Genomic DNA, 16,973 nt, shown 5'->3' on the forward strand with positions numbered 1-16,973 from the left:
TTCATTCTGTTAAGACCTGTTTACTCATCACAGGTGTTAAAAACCATGTGACATGTTCCCCTGAAATCATAAAAAATAGACAAAGTGTTGACGTCAAACAAGAATCAAAAAGTATCTAAGCTCCAAACCAGGTTTGGTTACTGTGTATTTGTATTTGTTTCACCAGTGTTGTACAGTAACAAACTAATTAAACTCATAATCCTATCAATGAGGATTATGTTGTTTCTCATGCTGCGTTGGAGAAAATGTGAATTAATGTGAATCTACATCACATTAAGCTGCTGTATGTTTACAATGAGTTTAAAAAGTTGGTTTGATCAGATGAGACCAATTAAAAACCTCCAAGAGCTCCAAGCACTCACTCCGATGTCCAAGAGAAATTTCAAAGCTTTATTGCATCTTAGTTAGCATACAAGGCATTTGTGATGATGGTCTATTTTTTGACATGAAATGTTCAGAAAACAGTCAGACTACCAGAACAATAAATATTAATCTTAACATTTAATATTTCACTTTCTGGAAAACGCCTGGACTCTCTGGAGTGTGCAGAAAAGGAAGGTGAGCCAAGGTTAATTAAAAGCCGGGACACAGGAGAGCACTGTCATGTTTCATAAAGACAAAAAAAAAAAAACACTCCCTAAGACATAGACAAAGTTTTAATGTGACTTACATGTACACACAGATACACAGAAACTGGGTTTTGGTGTGTAATATCCTCAAATCCTCCTAAAAATCTCCCCTACAGAGGATTATAAAATAATAATCCTTAAAAAAACAATGACAGTGCTTTGGATTCTAAAAAGGGTGTAAACGTAAATAAATCGTTGAAGCTCTTAGAAAGGCAGATGCTTTAGTTAAATACAGTCAAAGCTCAGAGGCTTTTTCCCCATCGACCACCGGAGAATTCATTTTTGGTATTTTGCTGTAAAATATAACCAATTTATTGAGGGAATTCTGCATAGCAACTAAAACATGTGGAAAGTGCTTTAAAGCAAGTGCTCCCCTGAAATTACAACAATACTGAAAGGTTTTTGGAGCAATAGAGATGTGCTTGTTGAGAGAGTTAAGAGCGAGAGAGAGAGAGAGAGATAGAGGGTAAACAGCATTGAGGGAGAAGAGGATTAACAATCAAGGTAGTTATTCATATTTGACAAAAAGAAATGATTGCAATGGAAGAGAAAGGAGCAACATTAAAGACAATCGCAAACAAAAATTGCAAACACTGTATTTGCACGTCTCAGAAAATATACCGAGTAGCAAGACACTATCAAAACATTCTGTTAACCACAATAAAATAACTTATTTTCTTGCTCCTACAAGTTTTGATTTTGTATTTAACACATGTTAATAGTATTAAATGTTAACTAAAAAAAACAAAACAAGGAAAACTAAAACATGAAGAACACGAGCGATAATCCAACCGAGCAGTTAACAGGCAATTTGATCATGTGAAAAGACAAATTCATAAGACACTGAAATAAAGCGTTACCAATTATTGTTTACGTGCTATACCTTCCATGTGGTATCACTGTCATTATGTAAACTGGTGGAAGTCAGTGTTGGTCTTTTGTGACCCACTGGAGTAAACCTTATCCTGTTACAAGAAAAACAAATCACCTTCCCTCCAAATGAATAAAGGGTCAGTAAAACCCTTCAGTATTAAAACTATAGGAACCTCTTCACTATGTACAGTAAGAAATGAACCTTATTGGTGCTTGTTTTATTTGTGTTTTACTGTCTGATATACTTCTCATGAAAGAGATCTCAATATACTGTAACTATATAGAAACTGCTCTCTTCATGTGTGACTTCCCTCTTTGGTATCTTAACAGAAGTTATGGAGGCGCACTGTCATTCTCTTTCAACACATTAGTTACTTAACAACACTGCAAACTGACACAGCAACATTAACAAGCTGGTGGGTCAAACAGATCCACTGGACCATGATGGAGAACTATGTGTTTTAACTGGTTTTTTTACCTGACGCTATGTAATAACAGTATACGTTGCTAAAGCTGCAGCGGGGAGGAGATATTTTGGTGTCGGTGACGAAGGTAAACAGCAGATGTAAAACTGCTTGTGTTACAGTTTCTACCACATCCCTCCAGGCAGTCAAGAAAAAGACACACTCTGAATTTTTCAAAGACAATACATAGGTGTCAACATGACTTACATTCAAAAGTGTTGTGGAGACATTTGCCCATGTTCTTCCCCCAGCATATCTCCAGTCTACCCTGCAGATGATCTTTCCTTTCCTGATGCATTCATTAGACGTGATCACCTTGCCAGCCGTCTTTCACCAGGATTTGAAAAAGTGCAACACAACAACACTTCAAACCATCAATAACGCTCTTTACGTCTCTCACTTCTGCTGCAGTTGATTGAAAATCTATTCACTTCAGAGTTACCGTTGTTCTAAAAAGTTTTCATGGTCTTTTTTTTTTTGTGCCACTTGTTGACCACAGGTCACATGAGACTATTTTTTAATGATCTTTGCGTTGATGAATTGCTTTGAGGACATCAAGCAACACTGAAAAATACACTCATGTTTTCTAATTTGAACATTTTCTAGTATATGTGCTTTAAACAGAATCTTCTGAAGAATGGCTATATTTCCCTACATGAAAATACAATGGACATGCTTATTTTAAGCCACAGCAACAAACACATCAATGAGCTACAACACACTGATTTTCAGTGCTGTAACATCGAAGTCTAAGGAATGGGAGGTCCATGTGACAAAACATTATAATCTCTATAATCTTTATCGCAGGGAAGAAATGGTTTGGGAGTCAGTGGTGTCGTAGACTGTAGCATCACCTTGGAAATAAAAATCAGTTTCACGTTCTACTTATCACAGGGAGCTAAACTCTGGAGTAAGTTATTGTATAAAAGCTGATAGATGTGTACAAGTCCAGCATGAAAAGCGAGGGGAGGGGTGTTGGGACAAGTTCTGCAAAGCGATCAGGTGTGTAACTGTGGGCTTAGCTGCCCTGTGTATGGTTCTGCATTTGTTTGGCAATGTCGTACACGTAGGCGATGTCCGGCCTCTTCTCTGGGTCGGGGTTGATGCACATATCTACCAAGTTCCTCAGCTGGTGAGAGATAGACAGGTGGGGTGTTGGTTGGAAGGTAGAGAGAGATAATATAGTCAATGACAGTAATGAAACAGATTTTAAAAGAGCAGATCCACAAATGAACAGACCTAATTTTCTCATTAGCAACAGGTAACTGAGACAAAGACGTGAGGATGGGTAAGAGCACTAATCCCTTATTGGTCTGCTGAATCCATTTGTACAAGAGCCCATGATGCACATCTGCCCGCAAATGTACATGCACACACGCACACACGCACACACAAACACTGCTGCCACTCCATTGCCATCCAGAAACGGTACTTGAAGCTGAGCGAAGCGGCTGATTGGAGCAGATAGATAGACAGGCTTGCTGGCGGAACAGCCACCGCCATCATTAAAAAAAGAAGAGAATAAAAGATGGAGAGGAAAGAGGAAAAAAAAAACATAAATTCTACGCGAGGTCGCTATGGTAACCGTCTACCAACGGCCGTTGTTGCATGGCACCAGCTTGGATGGGTTCTCGTCAGCCGCTGTACACGTGTGTGTGTGTGTGTGTGTGTGTGTGTGTGTGTGTGTGTGTGTGTGTGCTTGAGTGAGAAAGTGAGAGAAACATGCAAATTCAGACAGTCTGAGAATTAGTCCCACAGAATGGCAATGGTGGTGGTGGGGGGGGGGGGGTAGATATGTAAAATATTCATGTGCTTCTTTGCATGGCGAGTGGAGTGGGGGAGTGTCAGGTGGAGGGAGGGGAGGGACGGGGAGCGAGTGAAGGGAGGCGTGGGGGGGAGCATAGATGGAGATGGTTAAATGACACAACAAAGATGAGCAGCTGACAGTTTGCTGCCGATCCTTCAGGAGCATTGTTTACATCCAGACAGGCGCTGCAGGCACCCCCCTCATCTCCATCTCTCCATCGCCCTGTCTCCCGCTCTATCATTCCCTCTCTCTTTCGCTTTGTCTCCCTTTCTGCTGGATGGGGGTGACATGTGGGGCAACACAGAAGCTCACTGTGGTGTGTGTGTGTGCTTCAGTAACAAATATAAATTTGCACAATATCTGTTGCATACATAAAAATACACATCAGACACTGAGGAGGTTTGAACCACTTTACAATTAGCCTCTATCAGCCTAATGAGAGAGTATTATATTATAACAGTCGGGCTCTACAGGGTGTAGTGTCTGACCCCAGATAGTCACTTCATAGGACACACTGTGTAAGTCCGGATCATAGGACACAGTGTGGACTGTGTTAGTCCAGATCATAGATGTGAGGAAGGCAAGGACACAATTTATTTTTTCTCTGAGTAAGTTTCCATTAATTTAAAACTAATACATCCAAAATGAAACCTCAATATGACCAAAAGTAATACATACTTGTAACGGATTACACAAGTAAAGTACATGGCAATAGTCCGAGGACTTCAGTGTTGTTAAGAACTTTTACTTTAAGAATCATTTTCTAGTTTGTGTCTTTCAAATGTGAAGTTTTGCTCTTTTTTCTCTATTTTAAGTCACTGTAAAATAAATATAGGTTTTGGACTGTACTACTATGATAACAGTAGTATAAAAATCCCTAATGTCAAAGTCCATACAATATCTGTGCAAATGTTTGTGTGTGTGTGTGTGAGAGGTCCAGGTTATACTCCAGTTGTTGGGACTTAAATCTGTTTACACACACAATGGGGACTTATTTTCATTCTGGGGAAGCAAGTGAAGACATATTTTAAAGTTAGGTTAGGGTGCAGGTTAAGGAAATCAATGTAAGTCAAAGTAATGTCCTCTGATGTCATAGAGACATGACTGTGTGTGTGTGTGTGTGTCTTAATATACTGTATGTAAGAGAAAAGAAATGCCACCCACACAAACAGGACATGCAACACAAAGCCATACGCACTCAAACACATGTCACCAGCAATCACCAATAAGACAACATTTGACCGCAGCCCGACTAAATTACATTTTTTGGTGCACGGATAAGTCAACGTAGAATTACAGCAGATGATTTAACATTTAGTTTAGGGAAACATGACTCTCCAGCCCATTTAGTTTCACCTCACTCTGTAGCACGGCCAGATGCTTTTGATATGTGCATTTAATTTTAAAATCATAGCCGGCCTTTTGATCACAGAGTAATATCATGGTTCAGACAGTTGGGTGGATTACACTTACATATAAGAAAATAAATTTGGTCAGTAGAAGTAAAAATCAGCAAACCACCACAGAGAAAGAGGAATGGGCCACTATTGCTTAAAGCAGTAGAGTGTTTGAAAATATAAAATATTTCTACAGTTTCTTTTAAAGGAGAAGAGACGATTGTGAGCTCTTTTAAAAACATTGAGCAGGTCCACGGCAGGAAAAGGCAACTGAGACGGTACTCACCTCCTCTGAGTAGTGATCTGAGGGAAGAGGAGGGTAGTCACACTGTTCTATCTTCTTACAAAGGGAGTAAAGGTTCATCTTATCCCCATAGAACGGGCTCTGTAGAGCTGCCATCTGAAATGTAAAGATGTGAGGAAAAAAGGAAAGGAGATGGTGAGAAGACAAGAGGCTGGGGTATGAGAGGGTGAGGTAAAATTCTCAACAGGTGCTACACAAAAAATAATGTAGAGTAGTAAAAGTATTGCCTGCAGTTTACTGCTATCAGGCTATACGACTAAAAGTTTTGTGTACATACCAGAACACATTTATGTATTTGTTTTCGTGGTGGAATGAGCGATGGTCATGAAATTCAAGTGAAGCGAGATAGAAAATTCCACAAGAGCCTCCCTTAGCTTATCTGTGTGTTTTTCTCCAGTTTGCTGGCCCTTTCTGCTGCATGGCTTCAGAAACTTAAGTGATGAAAATGAGAGGAAACAAAGATTTGAGGGTGGAAAAGAATGAGAGGTGGGGTGCAGGGATGTGGTGGGAGCGAATTTTTCAGTTTGCTGGAGCAGCTAGAAAACTGTATCCTCCTGAAAACAAACGCAAGCAGGCAGAACGGAGGGAGGGCAAATGGGAATGGTAAGGAAGTGTGGAAAGCATGAGGAGACCTTTGCTGGTGAGTGGAAATAGGAGAAAAATCCCCCTCCATCTTTCTTAGACTCTAAAACATGGCATGCACTTTTGCCAGACTTGTGACTGACTGACTTCCTATTATTTGAATAGTAGTGTGGAAGGTGAAGCTGACAACACACATAGAAATCACACTGGAATTTTTTTTCATTCAATATAAACTGTTAAGCTTATGTGTTGGGCCCATAGACTCTAGATTAAGGACAAAGCATCTGCTTATCGATACTGTTTGTGTCTGTTACCTGAAAAACTACTATCATATCATACTGTTATATTTCTAGGTAGAAAAACTTTACTGTTACATCAAAGTTCCAATGTAGGATGAGCATCCTCTGGACCAATGCCCGCTTGGTTTTGTTTTAGCATCATACCAGTTTGTTTGGATCTTGTTTAGTGTTTTTATACTTTGGATGTGTTAATTTATTAGCATGGGGACGGTGGTAACTTGGAATGAGGAGCATACATTTCTATAAAAAGAAAAGAAAAGTTGATCATATTGAGAAGTTGTTGTTTTGTTTATATATATATATTTTTTAATGTTTTGCTTAAATCCCTGTATTATGAGTGGATAATGTGCAGTATGTGTTTGACAGGCTGCTGATTGAAAGTGTGGAAGTAGATGAGAACATCATCTCCACATATGAATCCAAATGGAATCGTTCCATACAGATTAGAGCAGGTTAGTGTGAATGTGCCACCTTCCACAATATCAGGCCACATGCAGAACTTTTCTGTGTCAATAGGACCAGAAGGGAAAGAAGTGCAGAAGAACAGAAACTGTATCCTGTGATGAGTGTTTGAGCATTTCTACTGCAACCAAGAACACCAGGTGATTTTTCAGCATCCTTTAACAAATGTTTGTCTCAGCAACAGGAACCATTCTTCCCTTCCTGATCTGATTCCGATACCTGGTCTTAAACATTTCATTCTAACAGATGAATGCTACTAACCCTGTATGGAAGTGACATTGCTGACATTTTCGCTATAGCTCTGGTATGATACCAATAATCACTTCTTCATCGCTCTACCAACACTACTTGCCAGTGGCAGTTAAGTGCAACTGCTTTTTTGAAGCAGCGAAGAAGAAGCGACTTCTGGGAGAGAAAATTGCAATTTTATCTGGGTGAAAATAATAGACTTGAAAGATGTGGTACTGGATCAGTACATAGATTCACATAATCGTTGATGCCCAACCCGACATGTTCATCAGTATCAGAGTTAGTCAGTTGTTATCAGCCAACAGATAATAGATAATTGGTCAGTCTCCAGTCAACAGGCCTCTTCATCAGCTCACCTGTTAAGTCAGTTATTACGATTACAACATCTGACCAACTGAGGGATTTCTAGCTTTGTTTCCTGTAGGTATGAGGGGAACTGATACTGCCCAAAAAGCAATGCAAATCCCAAATTTGTGAACAGCTTCTTCATTTTAGTCTTCACTGAAAAATGTGTCAGACATTGATGGTTCAGAAAGAGAAAAGTTCCCGCTCCCTATCGGGCAGATTTTGACAGCGTCTCTGTCACAGCTTCCAGTGGGAAGTCAAGATGACAGCAGCATCTCAGCGGGCCATCTCTCTTCTGGACACGATACACTATCGCTCACTCATCCGCTCAGTTAATCAAACACTTGCATTAATATGATACAGCCTCATGAAAACGCATGTGAACAGTAAGTAAAGAGGATTCCCCTCCCTCTCTCCTTGGACACCCTTCCTCCCTCTGCTCCAGCGATTAATACTGAGACTGGCACAGCAGGTGGTTGACAGTGATGAGGTGTGTGTGGAGATGCACGTTCCTGTGTGTGTCAGCAATGATGCACTTCTACTAGTAACAAAGCCTCATATCTGTAACCGGAGAGTTCACATTTGAATGTACAGTGATTAAGAGACAAACAGATACAAGTATAGATAAAAACACAAGCACCAATCCTACAGCCTTTAAAGGACCAGTTAGAATTAGCATATATGGTATCTGGTGAGACATATGGTGTGCTCGACAAAAACAGCTGCAACAATATTAAAATTGTTAAAACAATATTTAAATAAAACCTCCAGCAACTAAACCAGCAGTTCAATTGCCAATGACCAGGGCCAATCAACAAAGGTGGCGGCCTTCATCGCTCGCTTATATTTGGATTTTTTTTTTTTTTATGCTCCACTTTTTAAATTTTTTTATATATATTGCATGTTACAAACATTATCAACATGTGCACTTGTTTGCTGTGAATTTTCCAGACATTTCCCTGCTGTATTGTGACATGTGTTCGCTGGAATATTTTCAGGACATTCTGGCAGGAAAAGTAACGGAATATGTCCCTTAAAGCATCTCAAAGTAGCCTAAACAGGCATTGCATTGCATTTCATTTCAGAAACTCATCACTTCGAAGCAACTACACATAAAGCTCTAAAAATGCAGCGGTGCCAGGTTTATCTGATTAAACTCAGCTTCAGGCCTCGGTAAGACTTCAATGTCTTAGAAAAGACTCTTAACTGATTTAAATGAATGTTCTTACAGCTTTTGTTACTTTATAGGAGGTGGTGTGTATGTTTGTAGGGTTGTGTGTAAGGAATGCATAGTACTTCCCAGAAACATACATTTCTCAGTAAGAGGAAAAGAGGGGGAGGGACAGAAACAGAGAGAGAGAGAAAAAGAAGAAACTCAGCCAGCTCGAGACACCAGGAGGCAAAGGGTTAAACAAGACCCCATCGTATTTTCATGCATCTTCTGCTTTTGACAGATGAAAAATGTCAACTGTCCTGTTTGTATTTGGGAGTTTTTGCACTATTCATCTGCTTCATTAGTGCCTGCTGCTCTGAGCCCCTGACAGCTGCCGGCCCCCTGCTCTCAGGCACGCACATACGCGCACGCACACATGCAAGCACACACACACACACACACACACACACACACACAAGCAGAAAGATGCATGCCCACAGACACACACACTTACTCCTTTTTTCAGACTGTGTCATCGCAGGGTTAGATGATTGACTCACTCTCTGACCTCTGCATCCCTAGTGTGTGATTGTGAGACTGTGTGTGTGTGTGTATGTGTGTGTGTGTGTGTGTGTGTGTGTGTGTGTGTGTATATGGTTCATTGATATTCGAAAGACATACAATGCACACGCATGCCTGCTGTCTGTCTGAGGGGTGTGAGCTGCTGGTGGCAAAACACACCCACACCCTTACTAACACGTGCACGCACTCACACATTCACATACACATGTACCCACGCATATACACAGACACGTACACACGCACTTCTTTGTTCCTCAGCACATCTTCAGCTGGCCAGGTTGTGCCCTCCTCAGCCCAGGCATGTAAACCCAGCATCTCTGTCCATGTACAAGGTCTGGATGGGGTCTTCCAGTTTAATTAACACCGATCCATCTCTTTCTCTCTCTTCAGTGTCTCTCCCTGTACACCAATTAAAAAAGAGCTACGGAAGGCTCCCGTCTTCTTCCTCTGCCCCCCCATCATCCCTGGAGCCCTTACAACCTGGGACCAAAGGGCTTCTCATAAGTTTCCTTACTCAATTACAAACACACATACAATTGTAGGCATATGTCACATCAAAACAAACATCTAAATGTTAACACACACAAACAAGACACATGTATATTTGTATATTTTTATCCATCAGTCTCCCTTTCTCTTTCCATCTGTCTCTCATAACACACACGCACACTATAACTGTAGAAGTGAGCAAGGCATGACTTTTTCATGTTCTCACTGGTCCTTCATGTGGCTTTATGATGATATATTAATCAAGGCAATAAGTCACAGAGCAGGGACAGTCATTAAAAATATACCTACACCCAGTGGAGTCATCACTTCTCTACTTCAACACACTAAAAAGGGAGGAGGGAAGGAAGAAAGAAAGACAAGAAGAAGAAGAATAGACGCATGAGCTAAAAGAGCAAGATTGTTCCACGAAGCTGAACTTTTGAGGAAGACTGATAAAAAAAAAAAAGGGTTTTCCCCAGGACCCAAATGCAGGCATTTGAATTGTGAAACATAAAAGGAAAAACTTAATTTGGGAAATATGATTATGAGTTAATTGTTAATTGTTAGTTGTCAGTTAAATATGAAGCTGCCACCAATTAAGCTTATAACTGAAGCATGGGTAAACAGCCTGGCTCCATCTAAAAGTAACAACATCTCCCTACAAGCTCCTCCACAACATCACCACATTTTCTTTTCTAGTTTGTTTAAGCTATACCAAAATGGACATGAGATGGGTCTTGATCTTTTCATTTAACTCTCACCAAAAATAGTTTTTTAAGACATTGTCATATTATAGAGGTACAACTGAGTTTAATATTTGGTTATTAATACAGATAAAATACCATAAAAAAAGGATTTCTTCAGGATGGGAAGGAGAGAGTGGATAAATAAGAAAGGTAAGGGATCAAGAAATGTATAAAGTGGTGAAATAAAAAAAAAAAAAGGCTTGAGATACTGCACAAACGTTAAATGGTTTGTTGGATATGTCACGGCCAGACACTGATATTGGTGTGAGGAACGTGGGTTGTTAAAGCCTCAACAGATGCACACAGTATAAAAAAGGTTAAAGGACAAGCAGGCTTGTTTTGCGAAAAAACCTGAAAACATGCAGAGACATAGCCACAGGGGCAGCTCATCACACACAAACCGCAGCTCCTGAGAACACAGCCTTTCTGGCTCTCATAAAACAGCAAAACAAGAGGGGAGGGACAGGAGTGGAGGCAGGAAGCATGGGACATAGGCACAGTGAGAGGTATGGATGACTGAGCTCCACACAGGAAGGAGACAGATCTTGTAAAGCTTTTCAAGATATTCTCCTCCTTTACGAGAGTGTGCATATAATGCACTGAGCGTGAGAATTACTGATGTAAATATATAATAAGACATTTTGATTGCGAGCCAAAGGAGAGACTGCTGTGATCTCATTGACTGGCATGCGACCAAAATATTTTCCTAATCACTCTCGGCGACAACCATGACGAATGCAGCATCCCTGTTTACCTCGGTGAGTGCGTTTGGGTGAGGAGGCACAGGGCAGGGTCAGGTGATGTAATGAGGTTAGACACGAAGAGAAAGGGATCAAACAGAATGGGAGATGAAGACAGACGCAGATACAATGACCAGGTATTGACATATGGACCCTTCGGACCATTACCCAACCCTCGAGCACAAGAATAAAAAATGCAGGCGCTCTCAAACTGAGCCGTTTCACACATAAGGAACCAAACTCCCTCGGATGCAAACACACATAATCATGAACGCACACACACAAAAACCTCAACCCACGGAACCTCAGCCCCCACTGTATGTCCAGAGTGAAATCAATGAGTACCAAAGGGATCAGGCATGGATTTCTATGTGAATTTCTAATGCCTGAAGGTTAAGTGAGGAAAAGGGAGGCATACGGAGGGGAACCTAAAAGAAGGGAGGAGAACAGAGCACAGAGGAATGAAAGAGAGAGTTTGGGAGAGAAAGAGGCAAGTTTCCTGACACCAAAATGTACCGCGCAGCCCACTTACCAAGAAGTTGGAAAGCAAGGATCTGTTCTTCAAAGAGAATATGCATGACGTGGTGAGCAACTCCTCTGGTAACAATGAGGCTGTAAAATCTTTATCTCCACAGGCTCCTTGCATGGCTCACCTTGACCTGATGGTTGGAGTTCTGTCTCTGCTCTTGTACCAACAGTACTTTCTCTCTGAATGAACACCCCCCATCTTCTCTTCGCTCCAGCAATCTATAACCCTGCTCTTGCTATTTGTTATTTTTCCTTTCCACTTCTCACCCTCTGTTCCCCGTCTGTCTAACCTTCCATCTCCTCTTTCTTCTCATTCTCTCTTAAGACTAAGCCCTCACCCTCCACTAGCTTCCTATATTGTTCCTGTATAGATTCCTAAACTTTTTCACCTTATATCTTCATTCAGAGTCCTCTGACCTCCTCAGGGAGAAATAGGTTTCCCTCCATCTTTTCACGTTTGCTCTCCATAGCACTATCCTTTGCTCTCCTCATTTCTGGTCTCCATCTTGGCTTTCTCAGTGTTTCGTCTAGACTGTGACCCCTAGCAGTTCTCCTGTGGTGAAAGGTATAACAGATCAATGCACTGCACCGTGACTGAAACTGTATAACAATCAATGCTAAGGCTCCACATGCAGCACCTTGACAATTTCAAACTGAGCAGCTTGCCCAACAAAATATTAGAAGAATTTTGGAAAATGTCAAGAACAACAAAGCACAATGTCTGATGTTTAAAATGAGAAATACCGCCCTGCAGTTTTATCTCTCTGCCGACCCGTGCAGATTCAGTCTCTCCAGGTGATCCTAACATCACCATGACCTTTGACCACTGAAATCTAATTAACTGATTAAGTGAAAACTGGTCAGAAATTTGAACAAAGATGAGATATCATGTACAAGAGGCCAAACACTTGCTGTGAGGTCACCATGACCTTTGCCTATAACCACCAAAATCTAATCAATTCATCTGTTAGTCCAAGTAAACTTTTGTACCAAATTTAGGAAGTGTTCCTGAGATATCATATTCACAAGCATTAACTGGGATTTCTTAGGACACAAGAAAACTGCCCAAATCAGTTTTTAAATAAACCTTAATCAACATAAAACTTGCCTCAATGAAAAATACACCACCCATATCGAAATGACCTTAATTTAATAAAACCAATTGGTGCTTGTGAGGTTACACAATCATGACACCTACATAAACTACACAACTGGAGCAATGTAACAAAGAAGTCCGATTTTTATTAACAGCACAAGTAACATCTTCTGTGCAAACACACAAGTGCACCACATATAAAAAGTACAAAAACAGACTGTGACCTGCGGCACCCGCTGCTGTAAGCCAACCACAGCCGTGCATTACCACAGTGCATTGTGGGGAACTAATTAGCATGAAGGACTGTGGTCTCTGAGCAACCATGACCTGCAAGCTGAGCTCAAAACTTCTTCCTTGCGTTCTCTCCACCTCCTTGCCTGAGGCGCTGTAGAGTAGGTGCAGTCACCGGTGCGTTGAAATGCAGCCCAAGTGATCAGCAGCTCAGGGGAGTTGGGAGAGAGGAGGAGAGGAAAATGTGGGTGTTTCCTTGCCCGGCAGTGTGTCTCTGACTTCGTGCCTGTCTGTTTGTATTCAGTGCATGCCAGGGTTGGCAAGGTGAAAAATCAGATTGACTGCTATCATTCATGTCCATCATTATTCAGCTCCTCACTCTTCCGTCTTTGTTCCCTGTGCTGTGTGCTCCTCCCGGGCTTGTCTGCTCTCAGTGTGGTCTGCAGCCCTGTGGTGTTTTACTCCTGACTAATCAAACTAGTCAGTGTCACCGGGCAGCCTTATCTAAAACACATGGCCATGTCAGTTCTCTTCACTCACCAGCTTTTCAACATTCAGCAGGTACCTTGCCTAAAAACCTCAGTCTCAGAGTTGAGCCAGGGACAGAAGCAAGGAACACGAGGGACATGAGGTAAAGAATTATGACAAAGCATTTAACATTTAAATGATTAAACTGTGACTAAAGAGTGTGTATTGTTTTCCTTGGCATGTCTAGTGATGCTCATTGTAAATACAGCATCGCTCCTTGGGGAAGCATAAACATCTGTATATATTTTCTTATAGTACTCCATTATATGTGGGATTGGGGATGGTTTGTTTGTTTGTGTGTGTGTGTTTCAGCCGCTGTGTTCTCACGTCACTCCTGCAGTCGACTGCAGGGTGACAGTATGTGCACATATTCCCATAGTTTACCTCATAGAGCAGACATCCTAGCGACCAGATGTCAGATTTGAAGTTGTATCCGTTTTCATGTATCCTCTCCGGTGACATGTAGTAAGGAGTACCCACTGGAACACAGACAAAGGGGGGAAGGAGGGGGGAGGCGGAAGGGGGGGAAAGGACAGAAGGAGATAGACGGAGGCAGAAGAGAACAAGACAAAAAGAGAGAGTGAGTGTTAACATTTTGCATTGCAAACCCATGCTTCCCCCCCAGTTCATCAGCATCACTGACACAGCTCACACAGCACAGAGAAGCGGGCGAGGAATGGAGGTGTAGTCTCAAACTTTGACACATTCAGGGGCTGCAATACTTACCATTTTTTAGCAATAGTACAAAAATAAAACAAGACTGACTTAAGGTGGATTCCCTCTGTTAATTCTAAGTAGGATCGGATTTAATAAGGTTACATTTCATCATGTACACCCACATACAGTGCATGCAATTGTGCAAGTACCACAGAGTTGCAAACATATGTACAGCAGACATACTCGCACACACAAAATACACATAAATCAGTTTTGATTACTGGAGCTTGGTAATGATCTGAAACAGTAGTCAGTGAATATGCCCGGAGAGCAGTGGTGGAAACTTAAAAGTTGGCCACTTTCTGGTTCTGGTTTTGAAACTCAAGAATCCCAAACTGCCATGGCGACTGGCGCAGCGCCAAAGAATCAGATCTTCATCCGAATGGACACGACAAGGAACCCCAGCTCTCAACATTACATCCATAACACACCGCAGGAAGCTTTGGAGATATGCTGCTTTCTTAGCTGAATATGACCAGATGCTTTTTTTTCCTGCATTTGCTTTCTGTTTATTGTGATTTCCCATGTAAAAGTCTATCAAGCACATCCAGCAGAGGGTCCACATTAATCACGTATGATTTAAGGATGGGAATTTTAGGAGCTCTTTAACCTGTGCTTAGCAGCTCCCGGGCTTCTCTTTTCAAACCCTCTCAAACAAACGTGTGAACTGAAGACTTACTGAAATATAATGACGACAGCTGCTCAGACGCTGCCGAGCTGCTATACAACTTCCATCAGTAGCATTGCAGCAATGACTGAGTAGGTTGTGTGTCTCTTGTGCTTTAAATGTCAAAATAATCGACATGTTCTTACATTATCCGTAAAATCCACACTGATTGTTAACCTCGTATATATGAGAAAGATAACCTCACACTGTTACTTGTTAATTACGCAATTTTTCTGCTTATCCAAAATCCTGCGTGTCCAGTGCTGTATCATAATTCTCAGCTTCAATCACTGCACCAGCTAATTTTGAGGGTGCACATACTGGTGAAATGTGTTTGTAAAGTAACTAATGAATTTAAATCTTAAATAACACTTCACACCACAGAATGAAAGGGAAAACTAGGGACTTCATAGATCTGCTGCACATATTACACAAATTAAACTAAAATTTAATTAAGAGCAGTGTATTTGTTATTGTATTTCTGAGAGTCTCCCCCGACCTTTAAACAAAGAGTGTTGTGATGAGTTTTTATAGAGGGATGGTTGTTGCATTTACAATACTGGAAAACAGTTGCAGTGAGCTGGATAGGTAAGAACAGGTCTCAAGTGAAACTCAGAAGAAAAGTCAGCTTTCAGTAATATAGAAGGAAAAAAATCCACAACTGCACTTACTCTCACTCACATTAACACACACACACACACACAAACTCTCCAGAGCCGCTTTGCACATTAACAGGTTGGAGGAAGCTGAACTGATGTAATTGTAATTAACAGAACTAATACAGAGGGGGTATTAGATTTGAAGTCTGTGGGAAATGAAATGAAAGCTAGCACTTTTAATTTTGGTGCACAACTAATTGAGTTGAAAAAACACGCTTTTATCTTAAATGTGCAGTTTTGAATAATAAGGTGTTACCTGTCATCCCAAAAAAAATCTGAATCTGCACAGCCAGAAGCAAGAGAGAGCACGCAGAAGAATAAACAGGGCACTGGGGATTGCCATTTTAATTGGTCATCAGGTTTGTGCTGTGGTTTTTGTGAGTGTGTGTGTGTGTGGGTGTGTGTGCGCTGTGAGATTTCATGGTACGGTCTGAACAAGCTCCCCTAACATTCATTATTAGTTGATTAAAAAGAATCAGCCTCTCTTATGCTAATAGTAGCATAAAAAAAGGCAGCAGCGCCCGACTCTGTCTCCTTCAGCATGCTAAATTAAGGGTACATTACTTATTCATGCAAATAAATTGAAAGTCATGTTGGGATTGATTTCCATTATTGTAAATGTCTATGACAACACTGTATTTTCTGTTTAACAGGGTAAGTGTTACTGTATAGGAGGTGAGATGCTATCCAGTGTAACGAACCCTCCTCATCTGAACTGCTGCAGAATGTACTGTGAAAATTAACAAATCCTGTCGTTTTAAATACATTTATTGATATAATTGCAAAGACTGTTCGCTTAAAGCTTTAAATGGACCGTTTAAACACAGTGAAGCATTTTGTGGATAGTACTCATTAATGATGTTATTCTTCTCTAATCTGTGATCTATTACCAGTTTACATTTGTGTGTTTTAAACAGGGATGAGATTCTGCTGCTGTCTCAGTGGATAATAGAATTTCTTCGGCGTTTCTCCAATCTACACGAACAATCCACCCAAGAAGATTGAGACTCGTCCAGAAAGGTGAAATCACTCTGTTTAAATTTCATATCTTACAATTTGAAAGTCTTATTTCATTTTTTTTCTATACTAAAACATTTTTTTATCACACACCAAACTAGCATCTACCGATAGTCTGGATGTAAAGTGTTTGGAAGATGTCTGTGAATTTGGGCTACAGTTGACCTATGTCATATACACTCTCCCTCCCTGAACTGCATGAATCTCTATATGCACATCAGACATGATAAATTCTCATCCTGTAGAATGACTGTTCTGATTCAGAGCCAGTGGAGGAGTTAGGAAACTGCCACTCCAGCGTGTTTTAACAGACAAAAGATTTCAACTATTAATCAGGAGCACAGCCACAAACGATTTATTCTCATAGTCAGGGGATGTTTTCTGTATTCTCTTATAATCCAATTAAGTT

The 16,973-nt window shown here is 40.8% G+C and overlaps 1 protein-coding gene across 2 annotated transcripts in view; it reads right to left on the minus strand.

The window, feature by feature from the left end:
• Window positions 1-376: 376 nt before the first annotated feature.
• nek7 (NIMA-related kinase 7) overlaps window positions 377-16,973 on the minus strand; it is a 60,048-nt gene continuing 43,451 nt past the window's right edge. For both annotated transcript variants that reach the window (XM_020098567.2, XM_069521747.1), the window contains 3 exons: window positions 13,889-13,983; window positions 5,457-5,570; window positions 377-3,095 (listed from right to left, as the gene is read on the minus strand). In XM_020098567.2, the coding sequence (XP_019954126.1) occupies window positions 2,985-3,095; window positions 5,457-5,570; window positions 13,889-13,983 (320 nt within the window). In that variant the 3' untranslated portion in view covers window positions 377-2,984. The remainder of the gene's footprint in view (window positions 3,096-5,456; window positions 5,571-13,888; window positions 13,984-16,973) is intronic.

Source organism: Paralichthys olivaceus, chromosome 3 (genome assembly GCF_024713975.1).
Source record: "Paralichthys olivaceus isolate ysfri-2021 chromosome 3, ASM2471397v2, whole genome shotgun sequence".
Taxonomy (NCBI): Eukaryota; Metazoa; Chordata; class Actinopteri; order Pleuronectiformes; family Paralichthyidae; genus Paralichthys; species Paralichthys olivaceus.